The 16,862-nt window shown below is 37.2% G+C and overlaps 1 protein-coding gene across 1 annotated transcript in view; it reads left to right on the top strand.

Moving 5' to 3' along the window:
* CDK15 (cyclin dependent kinase 15) overlaps positions 1 to 16,862 on the top strand; it is a 93,576-nt gene that overhangs the window by 13,418 nt on the left and 63,296 nt on the right. The window contains exons 4-5 of the mRNA XM_027873516.1: positions 2,253 to 2,347; positions 13,565 to 13,627. Of these exons, the coding sequence (XP_027729317.1) occupies positions 2,253 to 2,347; positions 13,565 to 13,627 (158 nt within the window). The remainder of the gene's footprint in view (positions 1 to 2,252; positions 2,348 to 13,564; positions 13,628 to 16,862) is intronic.

Raw genomic sequence — 16,862 nt, 5'->3', positions numbered from 1 at the left:
GAAGACCAATGGGGATTAGTCCTGGTGGAAAGTAGCATGATGACATCACTGGAAGACATCAGTAGCTATCTAGCATCAGAGGTCAGAATTGCCCTTCCAAATTAATGCCTTATGTGTATATCCTGGTCACAAATGTTCTCTTTGTGTATATCTCTCCATGTAAGTTCCCTATGGTATCCATTCTTTCTATTGATGGCACATATATTTGTGGGAAAGTGGGCCCTACTTAGGGGGAAATATTTTATGGCTACTTTTCTTACTATGCTATTTTATGAAATGCCTTTGTTTGGAACTAATTATGCCCTCTGGCTGACTAAAGGTGGACCTATAGGTAGGGGCTCATGATTTATGGTTTGAAGTGGCTATCCACAAAATATCTATGTAAGCATCTTTGAGGGACTCACATTACTAGTCAGGGGTATTGTCCCTAGGCTGTAAATAGTTGTTTTTTTTTTTTTTTTTGTAATTGTATACTAACTTTTTACTGCATTGTTTTGCTTTGTAAATATTAAAACTTGTACATGTGGAACTACTTTTTTCCTCAACTACATTGTAAGCTCCTTTGTATTGGAAACTTTTCAGAACTCATTCCAGGAGTCTGTGTGAATGAGTATAACAGGTGTCATTTCTGAGAGGGAATTAAAAAAAAAAAACAACAACAACAGTACTATAAAGAAGATAGAAATGGAAAGAAAGAAGGATATCTTCTGGGGCAGGGTTGAAATCCATCCTACCAGGGGGTTAATATTTTCTTTCTACTGCTTCCCCAGACATGGGACTTTCATATAGTCACGTTCTAGCAGTGTGGTAAGACCTTTGCCCCTCCGTGAATCAAGCAAACAAACATTTATTAAGTGTTTAATAGGTATCAGGCACTGTGCTTAGGATAAAACAAAAAGAAAAGAAAATAGTCCCTGCCCTCAAGGAGCTTATAGCCCAGCTAAGGAAGACAATGTGTGCATGTAGAGCCATAAACAAAATAGATAGTAGGTGATTTGGGGAAAAAAACTACCAGCAAGTCCTTGTAAAGAGGAATTTGTGTTAAGTCCTGGAGGTAATAGGGAGATACTGGAGTTTATTTGAGTAGGAGAGTGACAAGTCAGACCTGTTCTCCATGAATATCACTTTTGCAGTTGTGTGGAGGGGGAGAAGAGAGACTTGAAGCAGGGACTAAGTGGGAGGCTACTCTTCAGAAAAGTATTTTTAAATATATAAAATAAAATACGTAGCATTACAAAGGGAAGTGAGAGAAGGGAAGGAAACAAGGATTTCTCTACATCAGGACTACTTCTTTTACCTTACAAAAATCTGGGGGGAGAAAGGGAAGGGATAAGAGAGCAATGCCACACTATGTGATTTTCACTGGACTCTGCATTTCTTAGGGGTGGACGAGGAGGGGGAGGGACACATGACTTCCTTTCTCCCCACAGATAATTGCCTGTTGGTACAACATTCCCTTCAAGAAACCTTCCCTTAGGTAGACATTCTACTCCATGGCACACGTGTTTCATTCCTTGCTGTGATCCCTCCTACCCTCCAGTTATGCCAGGACCTGAAGACCCTTTAAAAAAAGGAAGGAAATCTGGAGGTGTAGATTTCAGTACTTAACCTGAGATCCATGAACCCTATATGTGATAGATTTTAGGGGACCTGTGAACCTGAATGGGAAAAATCGCATCTTTATTTTAAGATAATTGGCTTTCTTCATAATCCTATGTATTTGTTTTATGTGCTAAAAAAGATTATTCCGATAAGGGCTCCCTAGGCTTTCCCAGACTGCCAGAGGGGTTCATGACACAAAAAGGGTTAAAAAAACTCCTGTTCTAGAGGGTGGAGGACTCAAGTAATTCCCAGTTTTGCCACTGCCTTAGTTGGTAAATTCAGAATTGTCACTTTACCCTCTCAATGCTTGCATTTCTGTGGCAGGGATGATTGTGTTCCCAAAGGATGAAATTTGCAAAGCTCTTTGAATACTAGGATGAAATTGATTGGGTAGATGGAAGCACATTATTATTTGAGCCTAATGTAACCAATGCAGCCTCTAAGAAAAGCAAACTTTTATTGATTTACCCTGCACAAAATAATGATACAGTCCTTTGCTATCATAAGCACTATTTCCCAGAAAAAAGAGACTTTCTCAGACAGCTAAAAGAGATGGTGAAAGATATCAGATCGAACCTATTTTAAGAAATTTTCAAAGTATTTTTGAGTTTTATTATCAGTGGATTGATTTTATTTTTTAATTTCTTTAGCCTCCCTCCTGAAGGGTTTGAAGCATGCCAATATTGTGCTCCTGCACGACATTATCCACACCAAAGAGACCCTGACTTTTGTTTTTGAATACATGGTGAGTTGTTCTAGCATTTTACAAAGCACCAGGAAAAAGCCTGGTGCTTGTATAATGAATCTGTTAATATTTTATGGCATTATAAAACTTTTATTACAATGTGGAAGGTATTATGGAAAATTTCATTACTGTGATTAGTGGTGCCTTATTGCTTTTATTCCCATTCTCCTTTTACATCTTATCCTCTACTTCTTCAGCCCCCTTTTCCCTTTCTGACAATAAGTACATAAGTCTCATTTACGTGGGAAAACTTGAGATGCTTTAGCATGATTATCTCTTTTTACCACTTCACTGCCTTAATAAGAACATGGTGGAAACTGTCTACCTTCCCACTCTACTCCACCTCCACTGGCATACTTCTGAATGATAGATTTCTCACAAGCTAACTAAAGGAAAAGGTGGGAATAGCTAAATAAGCATCAAAAACTATACAATTGAGGGGGCAGAGCCAAGATGGCAGAGAGAAGCCAGGAAGTTGCCTGAGTTCTCCCCAGTTTCCTTCAGAAATGACATTAAATCAAGCTTCTACACAGATTCTAGAGCAACAGAACTCACAAAAAGATGGATTGAAACAATTTTCAAGCTTCAGATAACTTACGAAGATTTCAGGAAAGGTCTATCTCATTTAGGTAAAAGAGGAGCGAAGCACAGCTCAGACGGTGTCTAGGCAAGCCAGTGGAAAGCTCTTAGCCACAACACAGATCAGCAACTGAGGCCTCCAGGTCCTGGCTCAGCAGGATAGTAGCACCGCAGGCCAGCTGTGAGGCCTCCAACGCCAGCACAGAAGGCAAACTGCCAGCCCTGGAACCCTGGTATAATAGACATGACTAGGCTGGGTCATCCCAGTGCAATGGGCAAGCCAAGAGCCCTGGAGGCCCCTGCACAGAAAGCCAGTGACTAGGCCCCTGGTTGCTTGGGACAGTACCCCCTATGACCCAGGAGCAGAGCTAAACTTTAAAAGTCATGAAATAGGCTTAAAATGAGCAAAAAACGGAAAAGAGCCCTGACCGTAGGAAGCTATTATGGCGACAGGGAAGATCAAAACACAAACTCAGAAGAGGACAATGTCAAAACGGCTACATGCGAAGCCTCAAAGGGGAATATGAATCGGTCTCAAACCCAAAAAAAGCCTTCTTTGAAGATCTCAAAAGAAATTTTAAAAATCAGATAAAAGAGAAGAAAAATTGGGAAAAGAAATGAGAGTTATGCAAGACAGAGTCGATGGCTTGGAACAGGAAGGACAAAAATTGATTGAAGAAAACAATTCCTGAAAAAATACAGTTGGTCAAATGGAAAAACAAAATCTACTGAAGGAAACAACTCCTGAAGAAGTAGAATTGGCCAAATATAAAAAGAGGTACAAAAGCTAACTAAAGAAAATAGTTCCTAGAAAACTAGAGCTGGGTAAGTGGAAGTTAATGCCTATGAGACATCAAGAATCATTCAAACAAAATCAAAAGAATGAAAAAATATAAGAAAATGTAAAATACTCATTGAAAAAACAACTGACCTGGAAAACAGATCCAGGTGAGATAATTTGCAAATTATTGGACTACCTGAAAGCCATGACAAAAAAAAAAAGGATCCTGGACAGCATCTTTCAAGAAATTATCAAGAAAAACTGCCCTGATATCCTAGAACCAGAGGGTAAAATAGTCACTGAAAGAATCCACTGATCACCTCCTGAAAGAGATTCCAAAATGACAACTCCAAGGAATATTGTAGCCAAATTCCATAATTATCAGGTCAAGGAGAAAATACTGCAAGCAACCAGAAAGAGACAATTCAAATATCAAGGCGCCACAGTCAGGATTATACAGTACTTAGCAGCTTCTACATTAAAGGATTAGAGGGCTTGCAATATGATATTCCAGAAAGCAAAGGAGCTTGGATTACAACCAAGAATCAATTAACCAGCAAAATTAAGCATAATCTTTCAGGGAAAAAGATAGACCTTCGGGGCAGCTAGGTGGCACAGTGGATAGAGCACTGGCCCTGAAATCAGAAGGACCTGAGTTCAAATCCGGTCTCAGACCAAACACTTGACACTTACTAGCTGTGTGACCCTGGGCAAGTCTCTTAACCCCAATCGCCTAACCAAAAAAAAGAAAAGAAAAAAGAAAAAAAGGATAGACCTTCAATGAAACAGGGGAGTTTTAAACTTTCCTGATGAAAAGACCAGAGCTGAACAGAAAATTCAATCTTCAAATACAAGACTCAAGAGAAGCATAAAAAGATAAACAGGAAAGAAAAAAACACATTAATCAATAAGGTTAAATTGTTTACATCCCTACACAGGAGGATGATACTTGTAACTCTTGAGAATTATATACAGAATGTATGGGTATAAGTTGACTTTGATGTGATGATATAGAAAAAATTAAGGGGTGAAAAAAAGATTATACTGGGAAAAGAGGAAAGGGAGAAGCAGAATAGGGTAAATTAATCACATGAAGAGGCTCAAAAGACCTATTACAATAGAGGGAAACAACGGAGGGGGTGAGCATTGTTTGAATCTTACTCTCAACAGAATTTGGCTCAAAGAGGGAATAACATACACACTCACTTGGGTATAGAAATTTATATTACCCTATAGGAAAGTAGAAGGGGAAAGGGGAAAAGGGAAAGAAAAAGGAGGAGGGGGGCTGATAAAAGGGAGAACGATTGAGGGAGGCAGTGGTCAGAAGCAAAACACTGGTGAGGAGGAACAAGGTGAAAAGAAAAAGAAAGGTATAAATTGGGGGAAAATAGGATGGAGGGAAATACATAGTAATCATAACAGTGAATGTGAATGGGATGAACCCTTCCATGAAACAGAAGCAGATAGCAGAGTGGAATAAAAGCCAGAATCCCACAATACATTGTTTACAAGAAACACATTTGAAGCAGAGAGATACACACAGAGTAAAGGTAAAAGGCTGGAGCAAAGTATATTATGCTTCAGCTGGAGTAAAAAAAAAAAAGCAAGGGTAGCAATTCCAATCTCAGACAAAGTAAAAACAAAAATAGATCTAATTAAAAGAGATAAGGAAGGAAACTACATCTTACTAAAAGGCACCATAGCTAATGAAGTAATATCAATACTAAACACATATGCACCAAGTGGTATAGCATCCCCATTCTTAGAGGAGAAGTTAAGTGAGCTACAGAAAGAAATAGACAGCAAAAACTCTACTAGTGGGAGACCTTAACCTCCCCATCTCAGAACTAGATAAATCTAACAACAAAATTAAAAAAATAAGTTAAGGAGGTGAATAGAATTTTTTAAAAGTTAGATATGATAGACCTCTGGAGAAAATTGAATGGAGATAGAAAGGAATATACCTTTTCTCAGTGGTACATGGCACCTACACAAAAATTGACCATATACTAGGGCATAAAAACCTCACAATCAAATGCCAAAAGGCAGAAATATTAAATGCATCTTTTTTAGATCATGATGCAGTAAAAATTACATGTAATGAAAAGCCATGGAAAGATAGACCAAAAATTAATTGGAAACTAAATAACCTAAATAAATAAAGAATGAATGGGTCAAACAACAAATCATAGAAACAATCAATAATCTCATCAAAGAGAATTACAACAATGAGACAGCATACCAAAATTTATGGGATGCAGCTAAAGCGGTTTTTAGGGAAAATTTTATGTCTCTAAATGCATACATGAATAAAACAGAGAAAGAAGAGATCAATGAATTGGACATGCAACTAAAATGCTAGAAAAAGAACAAATTTAAAATCTCCAATTAAATACTAAATTGGAAATTCTGAAAATCAAAAGAGAATTTAATAAAATTGAAAATAAGAAAACTATTGAACTAATAAATAAAACTAAGAGCTGGTTTTGTGAAGGAAAAAAAAATAATGAGAAAACCAAATTACCAGAATCAAAAATGAAAAGGGTGAATTCACTACCAATGAAGAGGAAATTAAAGCAATAATTAGGAGCTATTTTATCCAACTGCATGCCAGAAATATATGATCTAAGTGAAATAGATGAATATTTACAAAAATATAAACTGCCCAGATTAACTGAAGAGGAAATAAAGTACTTAAATAATCCTATTTTAGAAAAAAGAAATTGAACAAGCCATCAATTAACTCCCTAAGAAAAAAATCTCCAAGATCAGATGGATTTGCAAGTGAATTCTACCAAAATTTAAAGAACAATTAATTCCAACACCATATAAACTATTTGGAAAAATAGGTGAAGGAGTCCTACCAAATTCCTTTTATGACACAAATATAGTGCTGATACCTAAACCAGGAACAGCCAAAACAGAGAAAGAAAAGTATAGACCAGTTTCCCTAATGAATATTGATGCAAAAATGTAAAATAAAATATCAGCAAAGAGATTACAGCAATTTATCACAAGGATAATACACTATGACCAGATGGGATTTATACCAAGAATTCAGGGGTGGTTTAACATTAGGAAAACTATTAACATAATTGACCATATCAATAACAAAACTAACAGAAATCATATTATTATCTCAATAGATGCAGAAAAAGTTTTTGACAAAATACAGCACCCATTTGTATTAAAAAGACGAGAGAGCATAGGAATAAATGGAGTTTTCCTTAAAATGATAAGGAAGATCTATCTAAAACCATCAGCAGGCATTATATGTAATGGCCATAAGCTAGAACCTTTCCCAATAAGATCAGGGGTGAAACACGGATGCCTATTATCACCACTGTTATTCAGTATTGTACTAGAAATGCTAGCTTTAGCAGCAAGAGAAGAAAAAGAAACTGAAGGAATTAGAATAGGCAAAGAGGAAAAAAACTATCACTCTTTGCAGATGATATGATTCTTAGAGAACTCTGGAGAATCAACTGAAAAACTACTTGAAACAATTAACAACTTTAACAGAATTGCAAGATATAAAATAAATCCACGTAAATCATTAGCATTTCTATATATTATCAACAAAGACCAGAAGCAAGAGATAGAGAAATGCCATTTAATATAATTGTAGACAATATAAAATGCTTGGGAGTTTGCCAGCTAGGACAAAACCAGGAACTAAATCAACACAATTACAAAACACTTTTCACACAAAGAAAGTCAGATCTAAACAACTGGAAAAACATCAGTTGCTCATAAGTAGGCCAAATTAATATAATAAAAATGACAATTCTACCTAAATTAATTTATTTATTCAGTGCCATACCAATCAAACTACCACAAAATTATTTTTTAGAGTTAGAAAAAATAACAATGTTCATCTGGAAGAACAAAAGGTCAAGAATATCAAGGGAATTAATGAAAAAAAATGCAAAGGAAGGTGGCCTAGCTAAATCAGATCTAAAACTGTATTATAAAATGGCAATCATCAAAGCTATTTGGTATTAGTTAAGAAATAGAGTGGTGGATCAGTGGAATTAATTAAGCATACTAGACACAGCAGTAAATGACCATAGTCATTTACTGTTTGATAAACCCAAAGACTACAGCTTATGGCATAAGAACTCACTATTTGACAAAAACTGCTGGGAAAACTAGAAAATAGTATGGCAAAAACTAGACATAGAACATCTCTCACCATATGCAAAGACAAGATCCAAATGGGTACATGATTTAGACATAAAGAGTGATACCTACGGAAATTAGGAGAAAAAGGAATAGTTTACCTGTCAGATCTATGGAAAAGGGAAGAATTTATGACCAAACAAGAAATAGAGAACATTAAAAAATGCAAAATGAATAATTTTGATTACATTAAATTAAAAAGGTTTTGAACAAACAAAACAATGCAGCCAAAAATTAGAAGGAAAGCAGAAAGCCAGGAAACAATTTTTACAGCCAGCGTTTCTGATAAAGGCCTCATTTCTTAAAAATATAGAAGACCAAAGAAGAGTCAAAAATTTATAAGAATACAAGTCATTCCCCAACTGATAAATGGTCAAAGGATATGAACAGGCAGTTTTCAGATGAAGAAACTAAAGCTATCTATAGTCATATGAAAAAAAATGCTCTAAATCACTATTAATTAGAGAAATGCAAATTAAAACAACTCTGGGGTACCACGTCATATCTATCAGATTGGCTAATATGACAGAAAAGGAATGTTGGAGAAGATAGTGGGAAAATTGGAACACTAATGCATTGTTGGTGAAGTTGTGAACTGATCCAACCATTCTGGAGAGCAATTTGGAACTATGCCCAAAGGGCTATAAAACTGTGCATGCCCTTTGATCCAGCAATACCACCACTAGGTCTGTATCCCAAAGAGATCATGCAAATGTGAAAAGGACCAACACGTACAAAAATATTTAATAGCAGCTCTTTTTGTGATGGCCAAGAATTGGAAATTCAGGGGATGCTCATCAAGTAAGGCATGGCTTTGAACAAGTTGAGGTATATGAATGTAATGGAATCCTATTGTGCTATAAGAAATGATGAGCAGGTGGATTTCAGAAAAACCTGGAAAGGCTTACATGAACTGGTGCTGAGTGAAGTGACTAAAACCAAGAAAACTTTGTACACAGTAACAGCAACATTGTGCGATAATCAACTATGATAGACTTAGCTCTTCTCAGCAGTATAATGATCTAAGACAACTCCAAAAGACTCATGATAGAAAATGCTATCCACATCCAGAAAAAGAACCATGGAGTCTGAATTCAGATTGAAGCCTATTTTCACTTTTTTTTGTTTTTTCTTTCTTGTGGTTTCTCCCATTTGTTCTGATTCTTCTTTCACAACATGACTAATATGGAAATATGTTTAATATGATTGTACATGTATAACCTATATCAGATTGCTTGCTGTCTTGGGAAAGGGGGAAAGAAGGGAAGAAGAGAGAAAAATGTGGAACTCAAAATCTTACAAAAATGAATGTTGAGGGGCAGCTAGGTGGCGCAGTGGATAGAGCACCAGCCCTGAAGTCAGGAGGACCTGAGTTCAAATCTGGCTTCAGACACATAACACTCACTAGCTGTGTGACCCTGGGCAAGTCACTTAACCCCATTGCCTAGCCAAAAAATAAATAAATAAATAAATGAAAATGAATGTTGAAAACTATGTGTAATTGGAAAAAATAAAATACTGTTAAGTGGGAGAAAAAAGAAAATATACAGTTAAGTATCCTTGGCTAGCATGTTCTGTTTCTCAATGCACTCTGAGAATGAATGTACAAATACAGCTGTATCCAGTGGCATCAGATTTAACTGGGATGTTATGTCTAGTTATATTGAATGGGTCATATTATTTGTTGGAGAAGGCACTTGGCCATAGAGTCAAGCTTTTCTAATACTAAACACAAGTGATGCTTAGTTCAAAGCAGATTGTTGAAAGTGCCGGAGATTAGCTTCAGAGTATCTTCTTTTGAAAAAAAAAAATAGCCCTTTTTTTTTTGTTTTTCCAATGAACAAAAATTTAAAAATTTAATCTGTCTCTTCTACTACCTCCCCACTGAGTAATTTTTTAAAAAAAGAAAAACATCAGCATTAACTGAACCAGATGTCTAGTTCATCAAAACAAACTCCCACATTAGTCATGTCTAAAAATGTATGTCTCTTTCTGAATTTTAAGTTCATCACTTCTGTCAGGAGGTGTCATGTTTCATCTTCCTTCTATTGGACTTGTAGTTTGTCAATGACTTGGTGAGAGTTCTAAGTCTTTCAAAGTTGTTTTTCCCCTGTAATGTTATGGTTGTAGAAATTGTTCTCCTAGTTCTGCTCATTTCACTCTGCATCAGTTCATAAAAGTCTTCTCATTTTCCTCTGAAATGTTTTCATTTCATCATTTCTAATTGCACAGTAATATTCCATTACATTTATATTCCACAAATTCTTTATCCATTTCCCAATAGGAGGACATCCTCTTTTTAGCTTCCAATTTTTGGCTACCATGAAAAGAGTTGTTATGGATATGTTTGTACATTTAGATCTTTTTCTTCCTTCTTTGGCTTCTTTGAAGCATAGGCCTAGTAGTGGTATTATTGGGTCAAAGGATGAGTATAGTTTAGTCACTTTATGGTCCCTTATTTCTAAATTGCTTTCCAGTTGGACCAATTCACAACTCTACCAACAGTGGACCTGTTTTCTCATAGCCCTTCCAATATTTGTAATTTTCCTTTTTTGTCATCTTTGTCAGTCTGATAGGTGTGAGGAAGTATCTCAAAGTTGCTTAATTTGTAGTTTTTTATTGCTAGTAATTCAGAACATTTCTTCATATGATTGTTCTTTCTCTTAAAAAAATATTTGTTTTAATCAGTAAAGATCTGCCTTCTCACCCTTGTACTTCAATCTTCCCATCCCCCCCCACCTTAAGAACACAAGAAAACAAAACCCATCACAAACATGTATAGTCAATCAAAACAAATTTCCACATTGGCCAGATCCAAAAATATTTGCCTCATTCTGCATTCTGAGTCCTTCACCTTTCTGTCAGGAGGCAGGTAGCGTATTTCCACATTAGTCTTCTAGAATCCTAATTGGCCATTATGTTGATAAGAGTTCAGCACAATAGTATTTCATCATATTTACATACCACAATTTGTTTGAACATTCCCCATTCCACATTTTATGAGCTCCTAGCCCCAATTCCCATTTTTGACACCTCAAAAACAGCTGTAAATATATTTTTTGTATGTTTTGCTTAGTACTAATCTTTCCCTTAATATATTCTCCCTCCACTTCTTCCTTATCCCTTATCTCCTTTCCCTCCTACTTCTCTATTGAATGAAATGAATTTCTGTACCCAATTGAGTGTATCCATGTATATTTTTCCTTCTTCTGACCAGTTCAAATGAGAGTGAGGTTCAAGTGTCAACCCATAACCCTCCCCCGCTTTAGTCCTTGTTTTTATTGATATCAGCTTGCACACTCTGATTATGTGAGATAATTTCCCCTAACCTTTCTTTCCCTTCCCCTGCAGTATATTTCTCTTCCCCTCTCTTTCTACTCTTTTCTTAAGATCATCAAGATATAACAGAGCAATTCCCAGGCCTCATCGAATTGGCTTCTTTCTATGAACCCTGATGATAATAGGATTCAGAAGGGATATGTATCATCTCCCCATATTCGAATGTAAACAGTTTATTATTATTTAGTCCTTTAACATGTTCATTCACATTTTATCTTTTTATGTTTTTCTTCATTTCTGTATTTGAAAATCAAAGTCTCTGTAGATCTGTTCTTTTCATAATGTTTGGAAGCCCTTTATTTCATTAGAGATCCATTTTTCCCCTGTAGCATTATATTCAGTTTTGCTGGGTAAGTTATTGTTGGCTGTAAGCCCATATTCTTTGCTTTCTGGAATAACATATTCTAAGTTTTCTGCTTCCTTATAGTGGTGGCTGCTAAATCTTATGTGACTCTGACTGTGGCTCCTTAGTATTTGAATTCTTTCTGGCTATGTACAGTAGTTTTTCTTTGATCTGGAAGCTTGGATTTTGGCTATGACTTTTCTGGGAGTTTTAATTTTAGGGTTTCTTTGAGGAGGTAATTGGTAGATTCTTTCTATTTCCACTTTGCTCTCTGGTTCTAAGAGAAATGGGCAGTTTTAATATTTCTTGAGATATGATATCTAGACTCTTATTTTTGTCATGGTATTCAGATAGTACAGTGATTCTTAAATTTTTTTTTCTCGATCTGTTTCCCAGGTCAGTTGTTTTTGCTGTAAGACATCTTACATTTTCTTCTATTTTTTTAGCCTTTGATTTTGTTTTAGTATTTTGTGTTGCCTTATGAAGTTATTGGTTTCTATTTGGTCCATACTAATTTTCAAGGGTGTTTGTTACTTGGGCAAGGTTTTGTACCTCTTGGGCCAAGCTATTAATTCCCTTTCCAATTCTTTCTTCCATGTTCTAATTTCTTTTTAAAAATTTTTTCCTCAAGTGCTCTCATTACAATTATAAACACATTTTTTTTAACTTTAGAAAAGATTCTTCTTTCATTTCTTCCAGTAATTCTAGTTGAATTTGTGCCCAAACTGTGTTTTCCTCCTAGGCCTTGCTTGTTTTGGAGTCATTCTTTTCTTCTGGGTTTGTGTCCTGAGCTTCTCTGCCACCATAATAGTTCATTATGGTGGGGTTATTTTTGTTTGTTTGTTTGTTTGTTTGCTCATTCTTCCAGTCTACTGCCTGACTTGGGACTTGATGTTAGAGCAGGGATCTTCTGGAGGCAAGCTCTGGGTTGGTCTTTTCTTCGGTATTGAGTGTTGTGTTGTTTCAGGATCTCAGGACCTGCAAGCTTTTAATGCTCCCCAAAAGGTCTGATCCAGTCAAAGTCTGGTCTGTGACCCCCTGGTCTAAGCTCTGCAAGTTTCTGCCCTGTGTTTGGGTCTGTGCAAGGGTGAACTGCCACTAGATTCCTCCTCTATCAGTTATCTGGGAAGCTCTGTTGGCTTGGAAAGGTAGAAGTGTAGGATCTTCTTTGGTCTGGGATTCCTGCCTTGGCTGGACTTCCCTGCTTTGCAGGCTGGGCTAGATGCTAGAACTGAGATACAGTTCTGCTCTTGGGGCTGAAACAAACTACTGTTGCTGGCTTCTGAAGTTCATTCTTTCTCCATACACCACCGAAGGCACCCCTACCAGGAAATACCACCCCTCTGTAGGTTTCCTTCTCACTATACCCTAGATCTATGACCCAGAACTAGATAGTGGTCAACAGAGCTGCCAGTTGGTAACTGTACCTTCTCTTGCCCTGATGTATACCTGTTTCTGCATGCTGGAGTGCACCTGGCCTGACCCAATCTCCAATGTCCATAGGCCCCCCTATCTGTCTCCCTGTGTTAAGCTGAGCTAGACAAAGGATTCACTGTGACTTTTCCTGGATTTTCCCATTAGGATTTGGACTAGAGCATTTTCTAGATCTGTTTGGAGGAGTGTGTGTGGGGAAGCACCCTGCACTATTCCAGTCACTCTGCTCACTTGGCTCTGCCCCTTTCATGTGATTGCTGATAACTTGGATTTCTTCCTTTGAAAAGTGCCGGTTCATAGCCTTTAACCAATTATCTATTGTAGAATGGCTTACAAAGCTGAATCAATTACTTATGTAGCTTGGAAATGAAATTTTTATCAGAAAAAAATTATTGCTGTTAACCAGATACCTGTTTGCCTTCTAATTTCCACTGCATTAGATTTCTCCAAATATATTCTGAAGGTTGTCTGCTACCTGCCTAAAAGCTGATACCTGTGTATGCTAACTTTATTTTTCTTTTCATCCTTTCCTTCTTCCTTCTCCCACTATCTCCTTTAGCATACTGACCTGGCCCAGTATATGTCTGAACATCCAGGAGGTCTTCATCCTCACAACGTCAGAGTGAGTACTTTGGGGGACACATTTCTCTGAAAGAAAAGAATTTTGAAATGCATCTTCATTCTCAAAACAGGTCATGTCAATTCTCATGAAACCATACAAGTGAACAGAGAACACTGTTACCCCTTTCCCAATTTCAACAACAACAACAAAAAAATATATAAGATAGGGAGTCATAGGAGATAAAACTGGGCAACTAGGTTGGTATCAGATTGGGAAGGCACTTAACTGCCAAACTAAGGAGTTTTTACTTTGTGCTATAGAAAACAGGAGTCATGAAAGTGTTTAGTTTAGTTTGGTTTTTGAGTGACATGTTCATAGTCCTGCTTTTGGAAGACTGACCTGACACCAGTACATAAAATGGACCAGTGGTCAACAAATGTTGTCAAAAGGTCAAGAAAGGCCTTTGGATTTGGCGACTGAAGTTATTGGTGTTGAGAGAGCAGTTTCAGTACAGTGGTAGGAACATTAGCTAAATTGCAGAAGATTAAGGCACGAATACGGGCTAAGGATGTGATGGCAGCTAGCAAGAGCTCTCTGTCTACACTAGCAAGGAAAGAGTGTGTTTGAGAGAAGGGTTTCTTTTTCCTTTCTTTTTTTCAACTAGGAAAAACCTGAATATATTGTAGGCAGAAGTGAAAGGAGCCAGAGGAGAGGAAGAGGTTGAAAATGCTGGAATGAGAGAGGATAATTGCTAGCATTTATAGTCTGTGCCCCAAACAGAAACTAAAGGGCTGGGCCAATGATAACACCCAATGAATCCATTCTATGATCTCTTTCCCTTCCCTTTTATTCTCGCTCTTTCTCTGCCATGTCCTTCTATTATGCATCCTGGATTCATTGGCTTCTGTCATGTCTCACCTCAACTCTCACTTTCTGCAAGAAGCAGTTCCTGACCTGGCTCCCTGCTCCCCCACTTTGATTTGAGAGTACCTCTCATTTATACTGTCTGTGTCTTGTATGTACATAGTTGTTTGCAGGTTGTTTCTTCCATTAGAATAGGAAACAGGGACCATGACTTTGCCTTTTTTTTTTTTGTATCCTCAGTGCTAAGCACTGTTCTTGACTTATATGTAGTAAGTACTTAATAAATGCTTGCTGATTATTTCCTTCCTTCTTTCTTACTTTGCCCTCTTCCTTATCCTATCCTTTGTCCTTTTTTCTTTCTTCCCTTCACATTGAAGTGTTTCATATTGAAGTATGCTTTTCTGCTATCCTTCCTTTTAATTCTTCTATAGTTTCTTTTCATTGCCTTTTTCACAGTCATTTACATTTGTGATACCTGCAGTTAAATTGTCAACTTACTTCCAGTCTGCTCCAGCTTTACCTATCCCACTATTCTCTATATTGCATAACTAAGCAGGCCTTCTCACAATAAGGGAAGACATTGGCAAGTGTCACGAGACTAGTAGAAATCTGGCATGGGGAGAGAGAGAACAAGGACATTTTTACAGGACTGAATATTTTGTGAATATGAAAAATCAGCAAAACTGCTATAGGATAACTATTTCTCTGACAGGTAACCCATAGCAGGTAAGTTTAAGTGATTTGCCCAAAGCAAATAGGGTGTCTAATGGCTCACACATTTTGGGCTCTTGTTTCTGTTTCAGGTCATACCACTCATTAACTTAGGTTTCAAAGTCTTACATGTCACTGACAGCTGAGCACCAGACTTGGCACGTCTCTGAGATGCCCAGGTTCCCGGATAGGGTGGAAAAATTGATTCATCTGTTCAATTCTGCCACTGTCTCCATGTCACCAGGAATGCGAGGGCTGGCACTTTCTTTTCTGAACTGTAGAAACATGTTCTGGGCTGGCATAATCTCCTTAAACACCAGTGTTAGCTTTTAAATTCTCCATTGCCAGTGGCATTGGAAGAAATAGCAAAAGACACTTAGGATATTATATTTTTTTTTCCTTAGTTGGCTTTTGTACTTGTGGAAAACTGATTGGAAGCTGATAACTTTTCTAATTCCCTGGCTTTATAACCACATGAAACATTTCTCAATTTGGTATGGAAATGGTTTCTTTTCTCCTTCCCCTGCCTCATTCTTTTTCTTTCTATGTTTCATTTTATTTTTTCTCAGTGTCTCCTCTTCTTTTTAGTTTCCTTTCCCTTTTAATCCATCATCTATAGTCTTTTCCTTGTATTTTCAAATATGACCTAGGATTGTTAAAAGAGACAAAAAGATAACTAACTCCAGTTCCCAAAGTCAACTGACTATGTCTTTCCCAGTCCGTGGTCTTTTGTTTTAAGGATATCTGAGATACAATAAAATTTAAACCTTGGAGAACCATTTCCAGGTTAACACTTACCTCGGGCTAAGTCCAATGCTGGGAAAGTCCTGCTTCTCTTTGGATATTTTAGGTGATGCTTTTCTCTGGAAGACTGATGACTAATGCAAAAGTTAAACTGAAATTTTGAAAATAAAGCCTCCTTCTTCTGTATCAAGGAGCCAAGCCTGCCCCTTCCCCAACTTCCCTATTTCTGGTAACGTCAGCACCGTCTTCCCAGTCTCTTACCTTTATTACCCAGGAATTCTCCTTGTTAGTTTTCTCTACTCCACACATCTTATGAGCTGTCAAATCCTGTTTTTTCTATTTTTACAATATTTCATATCTAGACTTACTTCTCCTTTCAATTCCTATAGCCACTGGTTCAGGCATTTGTCTCTTCTCATCTGGGCTATACTAATACCACTTTTGTCTGGTACTCCACCCTCTGGTCTTTTTCCTTCCAATCCATTCTTCATGCCATTATCTAAGTCATGAGTGGGGAACCTGTGGCCTCAAGGTCACATGTGGCCTTCTAGGTCCTTGGGTGCTGGCTTTCAACTGAGTCCAAGTTTTACAGAACACATCCTTTTATTAAGAGATTTGTTCTGTGAAGTTTGAATTCAGTCAAACGGCCACACTTGGGGACCTAGAGGTCCACACGTGGCCTTGAGGCTGCAGGTTCCCCACCCCTGGTCCAAGTAATATTCTTTTTTTTTCTAAGTAATATTCTTAATACACAGTTATGCTCTCATGAACTCTTCTGCTCAAAAACTTTTAATGACTTGTAATTGCCTTCTGAGCAAAGTACAAACTGTCTGTAAAATGTCTTGAAAACCAAAACCAGGCCTTCTACAATCTGCCTCCATTTTCTCTTTCCAGACTTACCTCATCCTGTCTACTTTAGTCTTCTGCCTTTGATTGCTCTGTCCCCAAGCCTGGAATGGAGTCTTCCCTTTCTGCC

This window comes from Vombatus ursinus, unplaced genomic scaffold, assembly GCF_900497805.2.
Source record: "Vombatus ursinus unplaced genomic scaffold, bare-nosed wombat genome assembly UNPS02014802.1, whole genome shotgun sequence".
Lineage (NCBI taxonomy): Eukaryota > Metazoa > Chordata > Mammalia > Diprotodontia > Vombatidae > Vombatus > Vombatus ursinus.
This window is presented reverse-complemented; position numbering and strand designations above follow the sequence as displayed.